The 19333-nt window shown below is 51.6% G+C and overlaps 1 protein-coding gene across 2 annotated transcripts in view; it reads left to right on the forward strand.

Annotated features, from left to right (window-relative positions):
* The window catches only part of EPHB2 (EPH receptor B2), a 126329-nt gene that overhangs the window by 95851 nt on the left and 11145 nt on the right, over window positions 1-19333 (forward strand). The window contains exons 6-11 of one of the 2 annotated variants that reach the window (XM_071766778.1): window positions 6764-6888; window positions 13462-13624; window positions 14965-15073; window positions 15191-15258; window positions 17651-17773; window positions 18370-18617. In XM_071766778.1, coding sequence (XP_071622879.1) covers window positions 6764-6888; window positions 13462-13624; window positions 14965-15073; window positions 15191-15258; window positions 17651-17773; window positions 18370-18617 — 836 coding nt within the window. The remainder of the gene's footprint in view (window positions 1-6763; window positions 6889-13461; window positions 13625-14964; window positions 15074-15190; window positions 15259-17650; window positions 17774-18369; window positions 18618-19333) is intronic. The other variant, XM_071766777.1, reaches the window with a different exon arrangement.

Here is a 19333-nt window from a genome sequence, read left to right on the forward strand (position 1 = left end):
GTCCAATTTTTTTCTCTTTCCAGCAGCAATCCTGCTTCCCAGGGGGACCTGCTGTGGCTCCACAGCAGCACCAAGGCACTAAAGGCTCAGAAGTGGCCCTGAAGTGTTTGGAGATATTATTTGGGGTGTAGCTGGGGGTGGGATTGTTTCAGAGGATTTTGTCACCGGGAGCCAAATGTGCTGAAAAAACAAGGGCAGCAGCCCCTGGCAGTTGTGGTGGCCCAGGAGGCAGGACCTGACCCAGAAAATTGTCCTGTTAGGAGAAGGATTCTTGTAGCCCTGAGGAGTCCCTTGGGATGGGGTGAATGAGCAGAGATGAGGGACCAGGGGGTGACACAGTGACACTTCGGCTGCCCCGTGGTGTTGCTTTGCCTGGTGGCAGCATCTTGTCCAATTTTTTTCTCTTTCCAGCAGCAATCCTGCTTCCCAGGGGGACTTCCCATGGCTCCACAGCAGCACCAAGGCACTAAAGGCTCAAAAGTGGCCCTGAAGTGTTTGGAGATATTATTTGGGGTGTAGCTGGGGGTGGGATTGTTTCAGAGGATTTTGTTACCGGGAGCCAAATGTGCTGAAAAAACAAGGGCAGCAGCCCCTGGCAGTTGTGGTGGCCCAGGAGGCAGGACCTGACCCAGAAAATTGTCCTGTTAGGAGAAGGATTCTTGTAGCCCTGAGGAGTCCCTTGGGATGGGGTGAATGAGCAGAGATGAGGGACCAGGAGGTGACACAGTGACACTTCGGCTGCCCCGTGGTGTTGCTTTGCCTGGTGGCAGCATCTTGTCCAATTTTTTTCTCTTTCCAGCAGCAATCCTGCTTCCCACGGGGACTTCTCATGGCTCCACAGCAGCACCAAGGCACTAAAGGCTCAGAAGTGGCCCTGAAGTGCTTGGAGATATTATTTGGGGTGTAGCTGGGGGTGGGATTTTTTTAGAAGAGTTTGTCACCGGGAGCCAAAAAACAAGGCTGAAAAAACAAGGGCAGCAGCCTCTGGCAGTTGTGGTGGCCCAGGAGGCAGGACCTGACCCAGAAAATTGTCCTGTTAGGAGAAGGATTCTTGTAGCCCTGAGGAGTCCCTTGGGATGGGGTGGATCAGCAGAGAGGAGGGACCAGGGGGTGACACAGTGGCACTGCTCAGGCTCTGCAGGGGAGATGCCCACTTGTTCCTCTGTTGGATGAGTCCTGCTACACTCTCCTGTCTTTATTCTTGGTCTCTGGGTGCTGAAAAGGTAGAGGTGGGATAGGAGGGAAGTCAGCTCAGGATGCTGAAAGAGCAGAGCTGGGAGAAGGGTCTGAATAAAAGAGGAAGGTGCCCCAGCAGATGTCAGAGAATCATGGAATGGCTTTGGTAGGAAGGCACCTGAGAGCTCATCTGCTCCAACACCACCATGGGCAGGGACACCTCTGTCCTGAGGACACTTGTTTGGCCAGGTTGGGACACTCTGGTGGAGTGAAGAAAGGTTGGGGAGGGAAACAACGTAAGAGCTTTATAAAAACGCCTCTAAACCACACCAGTCAGAGACACAAAACCCCAGAGGAAAACTGGGCCTATTTATTTCTCATCCACCCAACACAATTCTTCATTGTGTGATGCCCCCCTGCTGCTTTTTGTCAGTTTTATCCTAATGAATTGCCCTAAGCTTTACAGAGCACTTGCACCAATTAGACTAATTTTGGATGCATCGAGGATCTCTCACCCTGCTCCCAGCAGGACACAGGGAGAGTGGGGGGGGAAAGAGTAGGAAAAGCAGAACTCATCCCGAGGCATTTGGTGCAAGGAGTGAAGGAGCAGGAGGTCTCTGCTCCCTTGAGCTGGGGCATGGCTCAAAATCACAGCTCAGCTGATGGAGATGGGCTGAGACACAGAAGTGTTGTGTTGGACTCACCAGGAGGAATATCACGGAATGTTCAGGGTTGGGAGGGAGCTCTGGAGATCCCCCAGTCCAACCCCCCTGTCCCAGCAGGATCCCCCAGAGCAAACCAGTCCCAAGGAGCTGCTCTGCCCTGCAGTGTGCTGGGGGCACCAAGGCAGCAAAGCTCTGCACCCCAGCTCAGTGTCCACAGCACCCAGTGAGGATGCTGAGCTGGTGCTGAGCACCCCAGGGTGCAGGGCAGGGGCTTCCAGCTCCTCTGCAAGGCTGGGGCTTGGTGGGAGCCATGGGACTCTGCCCCAGCACATCTGGGAGAGAATCACAGAATGTTCAGGGTCAGAAGGGAGCTCTGGAGATCATCCAGACCAAACTGGGGTGCTCAGCACCAGCTCAGCATCCTCACTGGGTGCTGTGGACACTGAGCTGGGGTGCAGAGCTTTGCTGCCTTGGTGCCCCCAGCACACTGCAGGGCAGAGCAGCTCCTTGGGACTGGTTTGCTCTGCTCTCCTTAACTGGATTCGTGGCTTTAATCTGCTGAAAGTGAGAGGCACTTGGGAAGGGCTCCTGGGGAGGGGGATGCAGGGGGGAGCCCTGGCTTTGCTGCTTCCCCTTTGCACAGATTTCCCCCCTCAGCTCTCCCTGCTTAGAATCATAGAATATTCAGGGTTGGGAGGGAGCTCTGGAGATCCCCCAGTCCAACCCCCCTGCCCCAGCAGGATCCCCCAGGGCAGGGCACACAGAACACATCCAGAGGGGGTTGGAAAGGCTCCAGAGAAGGAGACTCCACAACCTCTCTGGGCAGCCTGGGCCAGGGCTCCCTCACCCTCACACTCCAGAAGTTTCTCTTCATCATCATAATCATAGAATGTTGAGGTTGGAAGAGCCCTCCAAGATCATCCAGTCCAACTTTTGACCAAAACCCATACTCTGACTCCTAAAACCAATAATTTGAAGATTCCTAAAAACAGATCAAGAAATACCCAACCACAGCATCACTATTCATGGCTGGGGATGTATTTCCCTACAGAGCTGCCAGCAATGCTCCCCATGGTGCTGTCTGGAAAAGATCAGGTGCTGACCTGCAGGGATTTAGTTTCTGTGACCCTGCCAGGGCTGCCAAGTCCTTCCAGGTGTGACAATCTTTGCTTGGAGGTGGCAAACAACCAGTGGGGAACTGGATTCCTGTTGGCCCAATAGTAAGCAGTTCTCTTGCCCATTAAGGAGGCTTCTGGATAGGCTTGGCTTCAGTTGGAAAGTCTGTAGACTGAGGTGGATACACTAATTTTACAGAGTGGAACAAGAAAAATGGGAAATTCCTGTGTTTGTGCTCCAACCCATTCTTCCTTGTCCTGGGCACCCCAGAACAGAGATTGTCCCCTTCCTCTTGCCCCCCACCCCTCAGCTATTGATGGACATTCAGCAGATCCCCTCTCAGCCTCCTCTCCTCAAGGCTGAGCAGCCCCAGGGCTCTCAGTCTCTCTCCACACCAGAGATGCTCAAGTCCCTTCAGCACCCTCCCAGCTCTCCCTGGGACTCTCTCCAGTAGCTCCCTGTCTCTCTGCAACTGGGGAGCCCCAAACTGGACCCAGTATTCCAGCTGTGGTCTCATCAGGGCAGAGCTGAGGGGGAGGAGAACCTCCCTGGATCTGCTGGACACACTTTTCCTGATGCCCCCAGGACACCCCTGGAGAATTCCCTGTCCACCAGGACTCCAAGGGCTTTCTCCATGGAGCTGCTTTTCCAGCAGGACATTCCCAAACCTGTCCTGGTGCCTGGGGTTGTTCCTTCCCAGATGCAGGACTCCACATTTTTCCTAAATGAACTTCAGGGGGTTCAGTCCTGAGTTCCCAAATGGGTGCTGCCTCTGTGGCTGAGTTACTGGGGTTTGAGGTTTATCTATGAAAAGGAGGTTAACAAAAAACTAAAAAAGGTTCAGAAGAGAGTCACCAAATTGATATGTGGGCTGATAAGAAGTATTCAAGAAATTCTGTCTACTTAGGTAATACAAGTTAAAAAGAAAATATTTTTATAATCTTTTCATCCCTCCATGAGGACAAAACTCTGTTTGGAGACTCCTCCTTAATTTAACTTTAAAAAAAAAAAAAAATCCAAAAGAATTCCAGCAGTCTGAAGCTGAAGTCCATCAATTTCAACCTGAAAATGATATGTGCCTTTTGGAACAGAGCAAGAAACCATGAGGAAAAACCTCCCAGGAGGCAGGGTGGGCTTCTCAGAATCTGCAGTCCTCACAGCACTGTCTGTCTGTCTGTCTGTCACTTATGCACAGGGTCAGCCACAAACTTTTCAGCTATATTTAACTTGCTGCCTGGCTTCTGTTTCCAGCCTCATGCAGATGTTCAGACTTGGTTGTTACAGGAGCTTTTCCCAATTTTCTGCAAAATCAACGTGTTCCTTGCAGCATCTCATCCAGCTGGGTTGTTTTTTTTGTCACTGTGACCTTCTTGCAGGTATTGCTGGATCAGAAGGTGCCTGCTTCACCTGGGAAACTCAGATTTCTTTCCTTCTTGCTTTCTTCCCTTTCCTTCCTTCCCTTAATCACTTTTATCATTTTCAGCAGGCAAGACAAAAAAAAAAAAAAAACAAAACACTTTGGTATGGAAGTCAGATACTGGCTATAGCAAGGCTGGGGCTTAGCAGTGGCACCAACCTGAGAGGAAGCAAATCTTTAAGAATCCAAATTTTTGGAATCATCAAGGAGTGATGGATTTGTGCCACCTGGGCCTTCAGTGCCTCTTAGAGGCTTCTTCTGGACCCCTTGAGGCTGGAAGAACAAAGATGATGATGAAGATTATTTATGTTTATTATTATGTTTATTATTATTTTTATTATTATATTATTTATTATATTATTATCATATTTACTTTAACCCCTTTAATTTCCTTTTTAGCTGTTATATTCCATCCACCAAACACTGCAGGGGGACCAAGCCCCAAGTGCAGCTCTGCTGCTGAAAGTGCTCAGTAAATTTAGAGAGGATCAGACAGGATGCCTCAGCTGCCAGGCTGAAAACAACAGAGGGATAATGTGGATTTGTCTGAGGTCTCTCCTGTTGATTTTGGGGCAGAGAAATGCAACCAGGACCTTCCACCCTTGGAAGGAGAGTCAGAAACTCAGGGGTTTTCTTGCTGCAGGGGACAAGAGCTGCCTGTGTCACTTAAACCTGCTGCTTAAAAAAAAAAAAAAAAAGCTTCCAAAAGTCACTCTGAAGTCTCCTTAAACTCCTTTCAAACACAGACATCCAGTCCCAGCCCTTCCCTTACTCCCAGAGCTGGCACCTTCTCCCTGCAGAAGCTGCTGCCCTCGTCTCAATGGGGTGAGGGTGTGTGATGGAGAATTCTTTGCAGCAGGAGCAAAAAACAGAGGAAAAATGATTGTCCCCATTTGCTCAGCACTCCTGAGGACCCACCTGGGGTGCTGTGGCCACTTTGGGGTCCCCCAGTTCCACAGAGACACCAACAAAGTGGAGCAGGGCTGGCAGGAGGATGGCTCAGGGGCTGGAGCAGGAGATTTATGGGGAATTCTGAGAGCTGGGCTTGGCCTGGAGCAGAGGAGCTTCTGACTGCAGGTTTCTGCTTCAAAAGGGAGATTCAAGAGAAGGCAGAGGCAGAGGGACAGAGTGAGGGGACAGCAGGAATGGCCACAGGGTGCACCAAGGAAATTCAGGTGGGAAAAGCTGAGCTGGGGACTGGCACAGGGCTCAGATCCCAAGTGGACACCTGAGCAAAATCATCTGACTTCAGAATGACTCTGCAAGCCAGTTGGACCAGAAACCTCCCCAGGTCTCATCTGACCTAAAGCTTTCTGTGATTTTATTCCTCTGCATTTATTTCCCTGATGTCTGTGATAACAAGAGCACTTAGTGAGAAGCCAGAGTGGTGGAGGTTCCTGCCTATCCAGAGGCACTCCCTTGCCCCAGGTGTAGGAAAAGTGCTGAGGCTGCTGTACTCATTCATCTCACCTGTCTCCTCCCCAGCATGCAGCAGATTTGCCTCATTAAGACTCATTAGCTGAGCCCCACCTCAGCCATTTGGTGCTTTTTTCTGAGCCAGAGGAGGGCAGGTTCCCCTGGGCCCCAGCTGACTACAAATAATTCCCACCCTTATGGGAGAAGAGCATCCTAGAGACCTCCTCTTCCTCCTCCCTGGAGCTCAGGAACTTCCCCAGACACAAGGTCAGGCTTGGGATCTGTGTCTGAGCCAGGGGGAATTGCCACATCCCAGTTTGGGGGTGGAATTGGTCCATGTGCAGGCAGCCCCTGTCCTGCCTGGGGATGGGATTGGTTCCAAGAGCATCTGCAGCTCAGTCCCTGCTCAGGGCCATCTGTAGCTTGGTCCCATCTTGGTCCCATCTTGGTCCCAAGCTTTTCTCCACAGAGAAACGTGTTTGTCTTGGAGATTCCAGCTTGGAGATCCCAGCTGTCCTAGGAAATCTCTGTTGACAAGGAAGCAGCGAGCTCTGGCAAGAGCTGGTGGGCTGCAGATATGTTACTTATTTCTTTTTTTGTGTCTTGTCACCAGCATGGGAACCTAATCCCAGGAGTCTGGCAGGGTGGGCTCTGAAGTGGTGGCACTGGGATGTTAAACTGGGAGGGAAGCAGTGCTGTGGGACACAGAGGAAGGGAGCTGAAACAGATTTGGCCTGGGAATGATCTGTTTTCCTGGGTTTTCTTTAATGATAAACTCTCAATGAGTAGTGGAAAGACTTTTTTCCTCTCCTAACAGCTCTCTCCAAACACCCAAACCCAGGATCAGCCTTACCTCAGCTGGCAGTGAATTCAGGGGCTCCAAAGAGCACTGATGGACCTGCCCACCTCCAGCCCAGGGATTGCAGGTCCTGCCCATGCAGGGTTCTGTCTGAGACCTCTTTTTCTCTTCCAGCCCCTTCAGCTGTCTCCATCATGCACCAGGTCAGTCGCACCGTGGACAGCATCACCCTCACGTGGTCCCAACCTGACCAACCCAACGGAGTCATCCTGGATTATGAGCTGCAATATTATGAGAAGGTACTGTGGGACCTCAGCAGGGCTCAGCTGTAGGTTTTTGGGGAGAAGAAGTGGTGCACAGCTTCACAGAAGGATGTGACACCGCTGGCTGTGGCCATCGAGCCTTTGGGGCCCAGTGGTGGTTCCAGTGCCCCCGTGTTGACAAAGTGTGAAAAAGCTGGGGATCCCTCAGGAGGAACTGCTTCTCCTCCCACCTTTCCAACACTTGTGGCAGGAGGATCTGTTGCAGGGAGAGCTGGGTGGCCAGGGTCTAATTTGTTTGGTATGGGGGAATGGGGGGTAGAAGGGATGCCATGGAGCATCTCGTTCCAGGCTGGACCACACCAGGTGAGTGAGATTTTCTGCAAAGCTGTCAGTCAGCAGGGTTACACCAAAGCTGAGTTTTACACCTGCATGAACCCCTTTACCCAGGTGTGGTGCCAGGGAGAAGCTGTCCCATCCTCCTGTGGAGGAGTCAGGGAGAGGCTGATGGGAGTGGGAGCCAGAGCTGCAGCTCTTCCATCCCTGTGGAATGTGTTCCTCCCACCTCCCAGACCAGCCAGGGTGCCCATTCCATGGGGCTGGAGTTGTGTGGCTGCTTGGAGACCTGAAGACCATGTTGGTGTTGGTTCCAGACCCTGCCAAGCTCTGCCTAACTCCTGAATTTCATCTGTGCTACCTGGGGGAGGTGGGGAGCAGGAGATGTCTCCTTCCAGGAATCTGGCCCCTGACACAAGAGCTTATAAACCATACATTAAAAAATTGCAAACTAACTAATTAAAAAGCTTTATGATTAAATGGAACTGAAAGTATTTCTCCCAGCAGTTGCCAGAAGAAATGATTAATCCCCCCCACTGCCTGCCTGTGACCTATTTTCTCATCACCAAGAGCCAGAGGGAGAACAGGGAGGAGGAGGGGGGGGGTCTTCTTTGTAAGCTGTTAAATAGGTCCTGACCTATATTGCATAAATCACAGCCATTTATTTGACCCTTGGAAATGATCCCAGAATATGTGGCAAGATAGATGAGGAGGTAACAAGACAGATCTGGAGAGCAAGAGGGGTCCTTTCCCCAAGGACCTTTTAAGTAGAGACAGAAGATCTCGGGGAGTTCATCCTCCACCTCTTACTTTCTCTTCATCTCTTTCCTCTTCCAGTCTTCCCCCTCCTCCCAGTTTTCTGGGGGAGGCTGGAAATAAAGGGAATTTTTGTCCAAAGGGGAAGCTGCTGTTCCTGGTCAGTTTTAGAGCATCTGCCATGTCCCTGATCATGGGGACAAGCTCAGGTGATGTTTGTCACTGCAGCAGGTCCTCAGCTCACCCCCCAAGCAGCCCCATGTGCTGAGGCTCTTTCTGTCCTGGTATTTGAAATTCTTCTTATATTCTTCAGTCTTCTCCAGGCTGCACAACCCCAACTCTTTCAGCCTTTCTTCTCCCAGCTCTCAGATCATCTCTGCAGCCTCCTCTGGCCTCCCCCAGCTCTGTCTCTGGTTTGTGCTGAGGCCCAAGAGTTGGGGGGAATGGGGAGAAGGAGCAGAATTATTTGGACCTCTTGGTATGATTTTTTTTTTTTTTGGTGGTGTTTTTTTTTTTGTTTTTTTGTTTGTTTGTTTGTTTTGTGTTTTTTTGGTTTTTTGGGTTTTTTTTGTTTTGTTTTTTTGGGGTTTTTTTTTTGGTTTTTTTTTTTTTTTTTTGGTGGTGCTTCGGTGGAAGAAGCAAGGCAAGTTTTATCTCCTCCCCACCAAGTTGTCAGAAAGACATCACTGAGTTGAAGCTTAGCCCCCCAGCAAGCAGACCTCAGAGGATTTGGAAACAGGTTAGAAAAGAGGTAGAACCAAAGCCTAGAGCCAGGACTTGGCCAACAGCAGTGGATTTCCCTCTCCCCAAACTCCTCTCTCTGTGTCACCTTCACTCCCAAGCCCTGTGCTGCTCCATCACCAGTCAAGCCAAGTTCTTTCTATCCTTCTGCTCACCATCCCTCTGCATTTTCACCAGTGCAATGACACCAGAGCCTTCTCTGCCTGCCTGGCAGAGCTGAATCTCCTGCTGGTCCAGCTGCAGGGCTGAGTTTTGCATTGCAAACCCTTGAACTGTTGGCTGGGAACAGTCCCAAATGTCCCAAACCTTGTCCCCTGCAGGTTGGATGGAATGGGGGACACATCCCAGGTGAGTTCTCCCTCAGACTGTACACAGTGGTGATTTGCTTCCCAAATGTTTCCTTGCAAATTGTCCCATGTGCTTCTGAGTGCTCCTAAAATATCTCTGGAGAAGGTTCTGTTTTTAGTGGACCTTATTTTATTTTTTTTTTTTCATCCAGTAGAAAATTATTAGCATGGAAACAGTTCAAATGTAGGAACAGCAGAGTGTGCATCTTGTGTGACAAGTCTTTGGGCTCTTCATTTTTAATTGATTCTTTTCCACATAAAGACATCCATTAAATGGAAAAAACTGGAATAAGTTCTAGCATTAACAGGTGCTCCCAGTACCTGAAGCAAAGGTGCATCTCTGTTTCCATTTCACAGATTATTTATTCCATTGCTATTTTAGATGCTGTTTCAAGGGTTGCTGTTTCCAAGGGTTGGACTTGATGATCTCTGAGGTCCCTTCCAACCCAGCTAATTCTATGATTCTATGATTCAAATGGCTGGGCTGAGGCAACACGATGAATTTTTTTGTGTTTAGTTGGAGCAAATCAGAGCAGCTTGTTAAACACTGGATGATGATGCTGGTGCTGCTCTGTGGTCCTCTCCTTAATGCATTTTTATTTTACACCAAGAGGCACCTGACAATGTTTGTCTTTTTTTAAAAAAAAAACCATACAAAAAAAGAAAAACACAAACCAAATAAACAAACAAAAAGGTGGCTTCATTTAGAAAGGGTGTAGCAGTTTTTGTCTAAAAGCTTCCAAATCCATCCCTGGAGTGTGGGAACTGGAGACCCACTGCAAGGAATAACCAGCTCTCCTTGTTATGCAAAAGGATTGGGCTTAGGGGAAGTGTCCCCATTTTGAAGTTGTTTGAAGATGTTCAGCCCAACCCTTGTGCCCAGTTTGCTCCCCAATGCAAATGTTTTAGGAGGCACAAGAGCCCTTTGATGTCTCCAGCCAAGCTGAAGGGTGATGCACCCCGTGGCAGGTGATGGAGGAGGTGAGAGTGGAGCTGTCTGTAGCCATCCTGGTGGCCAGGAGCTCCTGGCAGGAGCCCAGCATCCCCAGAACTGGGTGGCACCAGCACCTGGGCTGGCTCAGGGGACTTCCCTAGCTCCAACATGAAGTGTTGGACACCAGCATCCCTGTCCCTGCTCACCAGCATCCCTGTCCCTGCTCATCAGCATCCCTGTCCCTGCTCACCAGCATCCCAGCACATCCCAGCTGTCCCCTGGTGTGCCCTGGATGGAGCCAGAGCTGGGATGTCCCTTCCCAACGTGCTTCTCAAACCCCTCTCTCTGGGGAAAAATGAGATCATAAAAGGATGTTAGGCTGGAAGGGACCCCAAGGACCATCTGGTCCAACCCTCTTAATATTATTTTTGTGGGGTGTCTCAGCACCCATTGAGCTTAAAGTGGGGATAATCCATCCCTTCCCCTGGGAGACCATTCCAAGGTCTGATTGTCCTCAGTCAAGGAGAGAGCAAGAAATGAAGAAGAGGAAACCTTTCCTGTGATCCCAGCTCCTTCCCAGGGTCCATGCTGGTTCTCTCCAGGCCTGAGTTTTCCCAGACACTGCCACACCACACTGGATCAAACTGGGAAATCAAATCCTCTCGAGATCTTCCCCCCAGGGGTGCTCCCCATGAGCATCCAGAGCCACGGGCCCCACAGATCCCCCCCCAGAAGGGCCAACAGAGCCCTGTGAGACATCTGAGCATCCCTCCAAAGGGCCTCAATCCCATGGGAGATGGAATTGGGATGGATGGGACTGATTTGGCAGGCAGCTTGGGACCAGCTCCCTACGTGTGGCTCTGGTTGCTTCAGGAGCCTCCACAGATGCACGGGAGCTCTCTGCCAGCTGAAGTCCCCTGACATTTTTCTTTGGTGCTTATTTTTTTTTTTTTTTTTTTCTTTTTTTGGCTGATAAAACATGATTTTTTAGAAGCAGTTTTTGCAAATCCTTCGTTTTACGGAGGGGCTGTGTTCCCAGAAACTCTTTTGTTAATCAGGAGGTGGTTTCAGCTTCCGTTTGGCTCAGGGGAAGGAGAACCAGATTTGAGTCAAACTTGGGAAGAAATAAGAAGTTGTGTTATTTTGAATTAGGATTTCCTAAATTCAAACCAAAATCGGCAGGAAACAACAGGACAAAACAAAACCAAAAAAAAGCACAACAAAGAAACAAAAAAAAAACATCCCATCAAACCGTTGAAAAAAAAAAAACCCAAAACAACCAGCAAACAAAAAACACGACCAAAAAAGAATCTGGGAGAATCAGGGAAGGGATTTGGACTTTAGGCCACCCAGGATGCCCCAGACCTGCTGGAGAAGCCCAGGGGGATGAAAGGGGCAAAGTATTTGAAGTGAATTTCTGGAGAGGTGGTGGCTGAGAATGTTCCAAGGGGAAAGGATAGGTCTGGAAAGGGAAGGTGGAGAGGTGTAAATGCTCTTTCCTTGTGGCCTGGGATTTAAGGAGAGCACTGGCATGAGCACAGCTCTCTGAGACAGCCAGACATCAATCTCCCAGGCTGTGACCTCTCTTGTAAACATTCCTGTTGCATTCAATTTAAAGTCCTCCAGGAGCACAGATGAAGTTCCCTCAGCCAGCTGAACAAACTATTTTAAAACAATTGTGTTGGTAGTGGAAGGATTCATCCAAGCCCTTCAACCCTAAAACTGCCAACAGTTCCTGACCTATTTCTCTCCTGGGCTGCCTGGGGAAGGTCTAAGGTGGTGCTGAGACACCCAAGGCAATGAGGTTTTGATGTGCTTGTCTTTTCTTCATCTCTCTCATTTTTGTACCTCTGCTTGAGCTTTTCATAGAATGGTTTGGGTGTGAAGGGACCTTCAAGCTCATCCCATGGGCAGGGACACCTCCCCCAGCCCAGGGTGCTCCAAGCCCCATCCAACCTTCAGCACTGCCAGGGATGGGGCAGCCACAGCTTCTCTGGGAAACCTGGGGCTCAGCACCCTCACCCCAAACAATTTCCTCCTGATGTCTCACCTAAATCTGAGTCTACTTTCACAGTTCAAAGCCATTATCCCTCATCCCATCCCTCCAGGCCCTTGTCCCAAGTCCTTCCCCAGTGTCTCCCTGTTGCAGCTTCCTCTAGAGACAGCTGATGGCTGTGGGGTGGGTGGGATGTTACCTGGGGCTGGGAAGGGGCTGTGCACACCTTCTGCCTGCTCCCACACTATAGTGGAGCCATTGAATTCTCAGATTTTGCACTTTGCAGTTACCTGGCCTGCTTTTTACTTTCATCTGCTGCCTGTGGCTACTTCTACTATAGCATGAATATAGTAGTTATATTATAACTACTATAGCAGGAATCATAGGATGGGTGTGGTTGGGAGGGATCTTAAAGATCATCCACACCCACCCCCCCTGCCATGGTCAGGGACCCCTCCCCCAGCCCAGGGTGCTCCAAGCCCCATCCAACCTTCAGCACTGCCAGGGATGGGGCAGCCACAGCTTCTCTGGGAAACCTGGGGCTCAGCACCCTCACCCCAAACAATTTCTTCCTAAAATTCAACCTCAATCTCCCCTCTCTCTCCCAGTTCCAAGCCATTCCCCCTCATCCCATCCCTCCAGGCCCTTGTCCCAAGTCCCTCCCCAGCTGCTCAGCTGCTGAGTGATCCCAGAAGCACAGAATCCCAGATTATTTTGGAAAGGAAGGGACATTAATGATGATCCAGTGCCCCCCCTGCCATGCTCAGGGATACCTCCCCCAGCCCAGGGTGCTCCAAGCCCCATCCAACCTTCACCACTGCCAGGGATGGGGCAGCCACAGCTTCTCTGGGAAACCTGGGGCTCAGCACCCTCACCCCAAACAATTTCTCCCCCATGTCCAACCTTTTGTTGTCATTAATCTACACTGTTCTGTGACTCCTGGTGGGACAGAAATTTGGACGTAGTCTTCTTGTGGCTTTTTAAATGTGCTCTTCAGTTTCCCACCTTTGAAAACTTAACCATGGTCCTTGGGAAAGCAGGGGGATGGTAGCACTTCTGCCATGGTCCCAAAAGCTACGTTGAGGTGGGCTTCTCCTCCAGCACAAAGGGGAAGAGCAAATGGAGAGAGGGTGCTGAGGCTGGATCAGGCAGAGCAGGAGAGGGGGATGAAGAAGGAGAGTGCTGGGAGAAAGTGAGCACGGGAGAAGGAAGCAATTCCCATCCCCATTCCGCTTGGAGAAACCACCTGAGGTTTCTAGCTAACACCTTGATCAGAGCCTTTCCTGAGAGGTGGTGGATAACTCAGGGAAAATCTGTATTCCCATTCCTGCCAGGAGGCAGAGGAGTCACCTGTTTGTCTGTGCCCATCCTGTTCTCACCATCCACACTCCCTTCTCCTGCCCTTCCTCCTTCTCGCAAGTCACCGGCTTCTTCTCACCTCGGTCGCCTGATTCCAGCTTTGTCTCTTTTTTTTTTTTTTTTTTTTCTTTTTTTTTTGGCAGGAACTGAGCGAGTTAAATTCCACGACAGTGAAGAGCCCCACCAACACTGTGGCAGTGCAAAACCTCAAAGCTGGCACCATCTACGTCTTCCAGGTGCGGGCACGTACTGTGGCTGGGTATGGCCGCTATAGTGGGAAGATGTATTTCCAGACCATGACTGAAGGTGAGTGAGTCTCCAGCTGCCTCTGCATGAAGGTGACACAGGGGCTAGAGACCCTTGAACAGCCAGCAGCTCCAGCTCCCTGGCTCTTGCACCCGTGGAAGGTGCTTTGGTGACTTCACCTGCATTTATTCAGCCTTGAAAGACCCGGAGAGAGGCCCAGGCACTCGGTGGCCCAGGCAGGGAATGGCATCACCCAGGTTCTGCCAAGCTGTTCTGGCACGGGGAGGTGTTGGCTCAGTTGGAGTGATGAAATTTCTGATATCCCTGTGCACGGTTGTGGATGACAAATGCAGACCTGGGCCTTCTGTTTGCTAAATTTGTGCTGTTAAAAAATAAAACAGGCCGAGCCAGTTTTTCTGTCCCTGAGGCCAAGGAGCAAGGCACAGCATGTGTGCAGCCATGGGACTCAACTTTCCCACCCAAAAGGGTTCCCTCCATCCAGCTTTTTCACAGGGCCACATTCCCACACGGATCCACTCTCCCAAACCAAAGCCCTTTTAGCAAACATGGTCAGGACCAGGCTCTTGAGTTTGTTAGTGTAGCCCCATTCTCTGACTCCCAAAGCTGGGATTTTCCATTAAATTATCCTCTGGCCCCCCCTGTGCCTTAAACCACCCGAAAAGCTCCAGGTGACAGCCCCCACACGAGCTGTAACACCACAAATAACATCAACAATAACCCTCAGCCCACAACCAAAACCAACCCAACCCCTCAAGGATAAAACAAAGCCACCCCACCAAAATCCACACGAACAAAACCCATCCCTACACCATCAACAGTTTCCACCCCAAACTTTCAGCCTCCACCAGGACCTCCCACCACTACACCTAAACCCAACCCCAACACAAACCCATAACCTACAACCCACCAATCACCCCAAGTCTCCGGAAATGGATCAGCCTGTAAGGAAACTGAATAAACAAAAACCACCAACATCCCCCACCCCGAATAAACCATAAACAGCACCAAAGATACAGCAGAAAGACCTAAACTCCTTAACCACCCACAACCAACACCAAACCAACAACCCCATAATAAGGAGATGGATTGGACGCAACCGCCAATCCTCCCACCACAAAACATAATCCCCAAAAAAGCATAAAATAGATCATAATTTCTGCTTGGCCTCTATCCAAGTCCTGTGGCTTCAAAAGCCACCATTGTCCTCTTCAGCCATAGAAATAATTTCATGTGTCTCCCCTTCCCCCCCGTAAGCAGGGGCTCTTCTACATCCACTCCCATCACACCTCGTGAACCCCTTGCATTCCACGTTGTTGTCCCCGCTTCCTCGTGTCCTTCCCATGTCCCAGTAACCCCATTCCCTCTTCCCTCTGCACCAGCTGAGTACCAGACCAGTGTCCAGGAGAAGCTGCCCCTGATCATCGGCTCCTCGGCGGCAGGACTGGTGTTCCTCATCGCTGTGGTCGTCATCAGCATCGTCTGCAACAGGTAGGGCTGTCCCAGCACGGGACCTGGGGGGGAGGAAAGGAGGATGGAGAGGGGAAAAAATTCCCCTGCAGCCCCCAAGGACCCGTGGTGGGGCTCAGGACTCCCCTTTTTTTCCAGAAGACGTGGATTTGAGCGCGCCGACTCCGAGTACACCGACAAGCTGCAGCACTACACCAGTGGGCACAGTAGGTACCCCAACCCCTGCCCAGGCCTGGGCACTCCTCTTTCTGCAGTTTTTCTTCCTCTTCTCTCACTCCTCGTGCCATCTGGGGAGGGCTCAGACCACCTGGCATGTCTGTGTGCAAGCAGGAGGGACCTTGGTGCTGTCTGGACCCCTCAACATCCCCTCCAACAACCCCAGTTCCTGCCCTGCCTTGTGATGGCCATGTCCTCCAGACTGTCTCATGATGGCCATGCCCTCCAGACCTGTCTGCCTTGTGATGGCCATGTCCTCCTGCCCTGCCTCATGGTGGCCATGTCCTCCTGCCCTGCCTCATGGTGGCCATGTCCTCCAGACCTGTCTCATGGTGGCCGTGCCCTCCAGACTGTCTCATGGTGGCCATGTCCTCCTGCCCTGCCTCATGGTGGCCATGTCCTCCAGACCTGTGTCATGATGGCCATGTCCTCCTGCCCTGCCTTGTGATGGCCATGTCCTCCAGACCTATCTGGTGGTGTCCATGCCCTCCAGACCTGCTGTCACTGCCAGCACTGTCTCTGCCTGCTCTGCAAACCCCCCCTACCCAACATTCCCCCCTCTGCCCATCCCTGAACCCTCACCCTCTGCTGCCGTGCAGCCCTGGCCACCACCACACCTCGTCTGGCTGCTCCAACCAGTTTCTGGGCAGCACTCAGGTCCCTTTTCCAACCAGCCCAGGTCCTGCAGGGTGCTCTCCTCCTGCAGGAACCTGGAGACCTCCCCGAGCTTTTGCTGGAGCCCATCCCAGTGCTCCCAGCTTCCCAAGAGATACCAGATCTGTCTCTATATTTAGGTGTGTAACACAGCACACAACATGCCCTCTCTTGCAGCCTCCCTCTTCCAACACCCCCAACCCTCACATCCAACATTCCTGCTCCAGGCCTTGCTGCACACCCTGCCTCACCCTGCTGCACCCTCCTTCCCCACATTAACCCCAGCTCCATGCCCTCTGCTGGGCTTTCTCCTCCCTCACCACCAGCATCCCACTTTGTTCCAGTCTCTGTTGTTCCTCCCCTCCTGCTACACTTTGCAGCTTTGGGGTTTCTCTCCTTTTTTTTTTTTTTTTTTTTTTTTTAATGCCTCCTTCCCATACAGACCTGAGCCTTGCTCAGAAAATGGGAAACAATCAGCAAGGTTTCAGTGCAGGACTCGCTGCTGCTCCCACCTTTTCCTGGGAAGCACAGAATCATGGAATCATCCAGGTTGGAAAGGATCTCTGAGATCATCAACTCCAACCCTTGATCCACTGGGGTTCCCAGACCACTGCCCAGGCCACCCCAGCCCCATGTCCCTCATCCCCACATCTCTGGGGCTCTGAAACCCCTCCAGGGATGATGGGGACTCCAGCCCTGCCCTGGGCAGCCTGGGCCAGGCCCTGACAACCCTTTCCAGGGAGAAATTCTTCCCCAGCTCCAACCTAAACCTCCCCTGGCACCACTTGAGTTGTGCCAAAAGTTCCTCTTGTCCCATCCCTTGTTCCTTGGGAGCAGAGCCCGACCCCCCCTGGCTCCAACCTCCTCTCAGGGGGTTGCGGAGAGCCACAAGGTCTCCCCTCAGCCTCCTCTGCTCCAGGATCAACACCCACAGGGCCCTCAGATGCTCCTCACAACTTCTCCAGACCCTTCCCCAGCTCCATTCCCTTCTCTGGACACTCTCCAGCCCCTCAATCTCCTTCTGCTCCTGAGGGGCCCAGAACTGACCCCAGGACTTGAAGTTCTCCAGCCCCTTCTCCATGTTCTCCAGCCCCTTCCCCGTCTCCATTCCCTTCTCTGGACACTCCCCATCCCCTCAATGTCCTTCTGGCCCAGAACTGACCCCAGGATTTGAGGTTCTCCAAACCCTTCTCCATGCTCTCCAGACTTTGTCACCAAATGCCCGAGGTTGGAAGGGACCTCAGGGATCATTTATTCCAACCTCCCCACCATGGCCAGGGACACTTCTCATCCCCACAAGGTTGCTCCAGACCCTTCTCCATGCTCTCCAGCCCCTTCCTCAGCTCCATTCCCTTCTCTGGACACTCTCCAGCCCCTCAATCTCCTTCTGCTCCTGAGGGGTCCCAGAACTGACCCCAGGATTCGGGGTGCAGCCTCCCCAGTGCCCAGCACAGGGCCCATACCTGCCCTGCTCCTGCTGGCCACACCAGTGCTGACACAAGCCAGGATGCTGGTGACCCTCTAATGCACTAATATTTATTGTCATCCATCTCTAATAATCCTGTGCAAACACGACTGCATGTTTTCTCTCAAACTGCTTTGCTGTGTCTGCTTCCTGCCCTTGCTGAGATCAAAAAAACCTTCACACACAGAGGTTTCTCCTTCCCTCAGTGCCATCTCTGTCCTTTTGGGTCTGTTTGGCTGACTCTCTCCATCCCCTTTATGCAGTGACTCCAGGGATGAAGATTTACATCGATCCATTCACTTATGAAGATCCCAACGAGGCTGTCAGGGAATTTGCAAAAGAAATTGACATCTCGTGTGTCAAAATCGAGCAGGTGATTGGGGCAGGTAGGTGACTTGGGAAGGTTTAGGTGGCCCCCAGCAGCAGAGCCCTTGCTGGTTTCAGGCTTTGGTTGAGGCTTTAGCCTTACAGGGGCTGGGAGAACTGGTGTCTGTAAGGTCTTAGAGGACCTGGGCTGGCAGGATTGAGGGGGTCCAGTGCTGGAGGGGACTGGGAGTACTGGTGTCTGTAGGGTCTTACTCTTAGCCCCAGTCTGGGCTGGCAGGATTGAGGTGGTCCAGAGCTGGAGGGGACTGGGAGTACTGGTGTCTGTAGGGTCTTACTCTTAGCCCCAGTCTGGGCTGGCAGGATTGAGGTGGTCCAGAGCTGGAGGGGACTGGGAGTACTGGTGTCTGTAGGGTCTTACTCTTAGCCCCAGTCTGGGCTGGCAGGATTTAGGGGGTCCAGAGCTGGGGACAAGGAATTCCTGTGTGCACACAATGCCCAGTGCTCCTCAGCAATGATGTGTCCACCCCCAGGGAGGTCTTTGGGAGGAAGCCCAAAGGAGCTGGTGGGTGTGCAGGGTGGGCATGGCTGGAGCCCCTGGGAGCAAGGCAGAGCTTTGGGAAGCTGACAATCCTTACCTGCATCCCTCTTTTCCCAGGGGAATTTGGTGAGGTGTGCAGTGGACATCTCAAGCTTCCTGGCAAAAGGGAGATCTTTGTGGCCATCAAGACCCTGAAGTCTGGGTACACGGAGAAGCAGAGAAGAGACTTCTTGAGTGAAGCCAGCATCATGGGGCAGTTTGATCACCCCAACGTCATCCACCTGGAGGGGGTGGTGACCAAGAGCTCACCAGTCATGATCATCACTGAGTTCATGGAGAACGGCTCACTGGACTCCTTCTTGCGGGTAGGAGGTCCCAGGAGCATCCAATCCCTGTGCTGGGCCAGAGGAAGAGGGAAGGGAAAGGTTCCCTTCAGTGCCCAGCTGCTCTCAGAGGTCTGTGTTACTGGAGCAGAGGTGGAGGTGACACCAAGGCTTGTTTGGCATCTCCTTGTCTGGCCACGTGCCACATCTGCCAGCTCTGCCTCGTTGGGCACGGAGGGACAGGAATCATGCAGCTGGAACACAGCAGGAATTCACCTCCAGCTGCTCCCTCTGAATATTTATGGCTCTGAGTTTGAAAGGGATCATTCCTTGTGCTGAAGGGAGGTGACCTCCTTGGTAGGAACTGATTGTCCCTTCAGCACCCTCCTGTGCAAGGTGTGACAGATCCCTTTGGTAGTGATGCCCATGGGTGACTTCCAGCCCATGAAATTCTCCCTTCTCCACCCTCTTGTTTGGAGAGAAAATCCCACCTACTCATGGCACAGCTCTGTGTCAGGGTTTAACACTGGGCTGGCAATTAAACTGAATTCCAGATGCTCTTTATTAATTCCCCTCCCTGATAAAGAAAGGAGAGAGAATAAGGGAGAGAGACTGATGGGATGGAAACTGAACTACCCAGCTTTGATGAAACAGTGATGATAAATAGGAAAAATGACTAAATCTATACAAATCTACAGGAAATTGATCCCAGGTTCCTGCCCCCTCTCCCCCAATAACTCTCCCATCCCCACCGAGGC

This window comes from Heliangelus exortis, chromosome 23, assembly GCF_036169615.1.
Source record: "Heliangelus exortis chromosome 23, bHelExo1.hap1, whole genome shotgun sequence".
NCBI lineage: Eukaryota > Metazoa > Chordata > Aves > Apodiformes > Trochilidae > Heliangelus > Heliangelus exortis.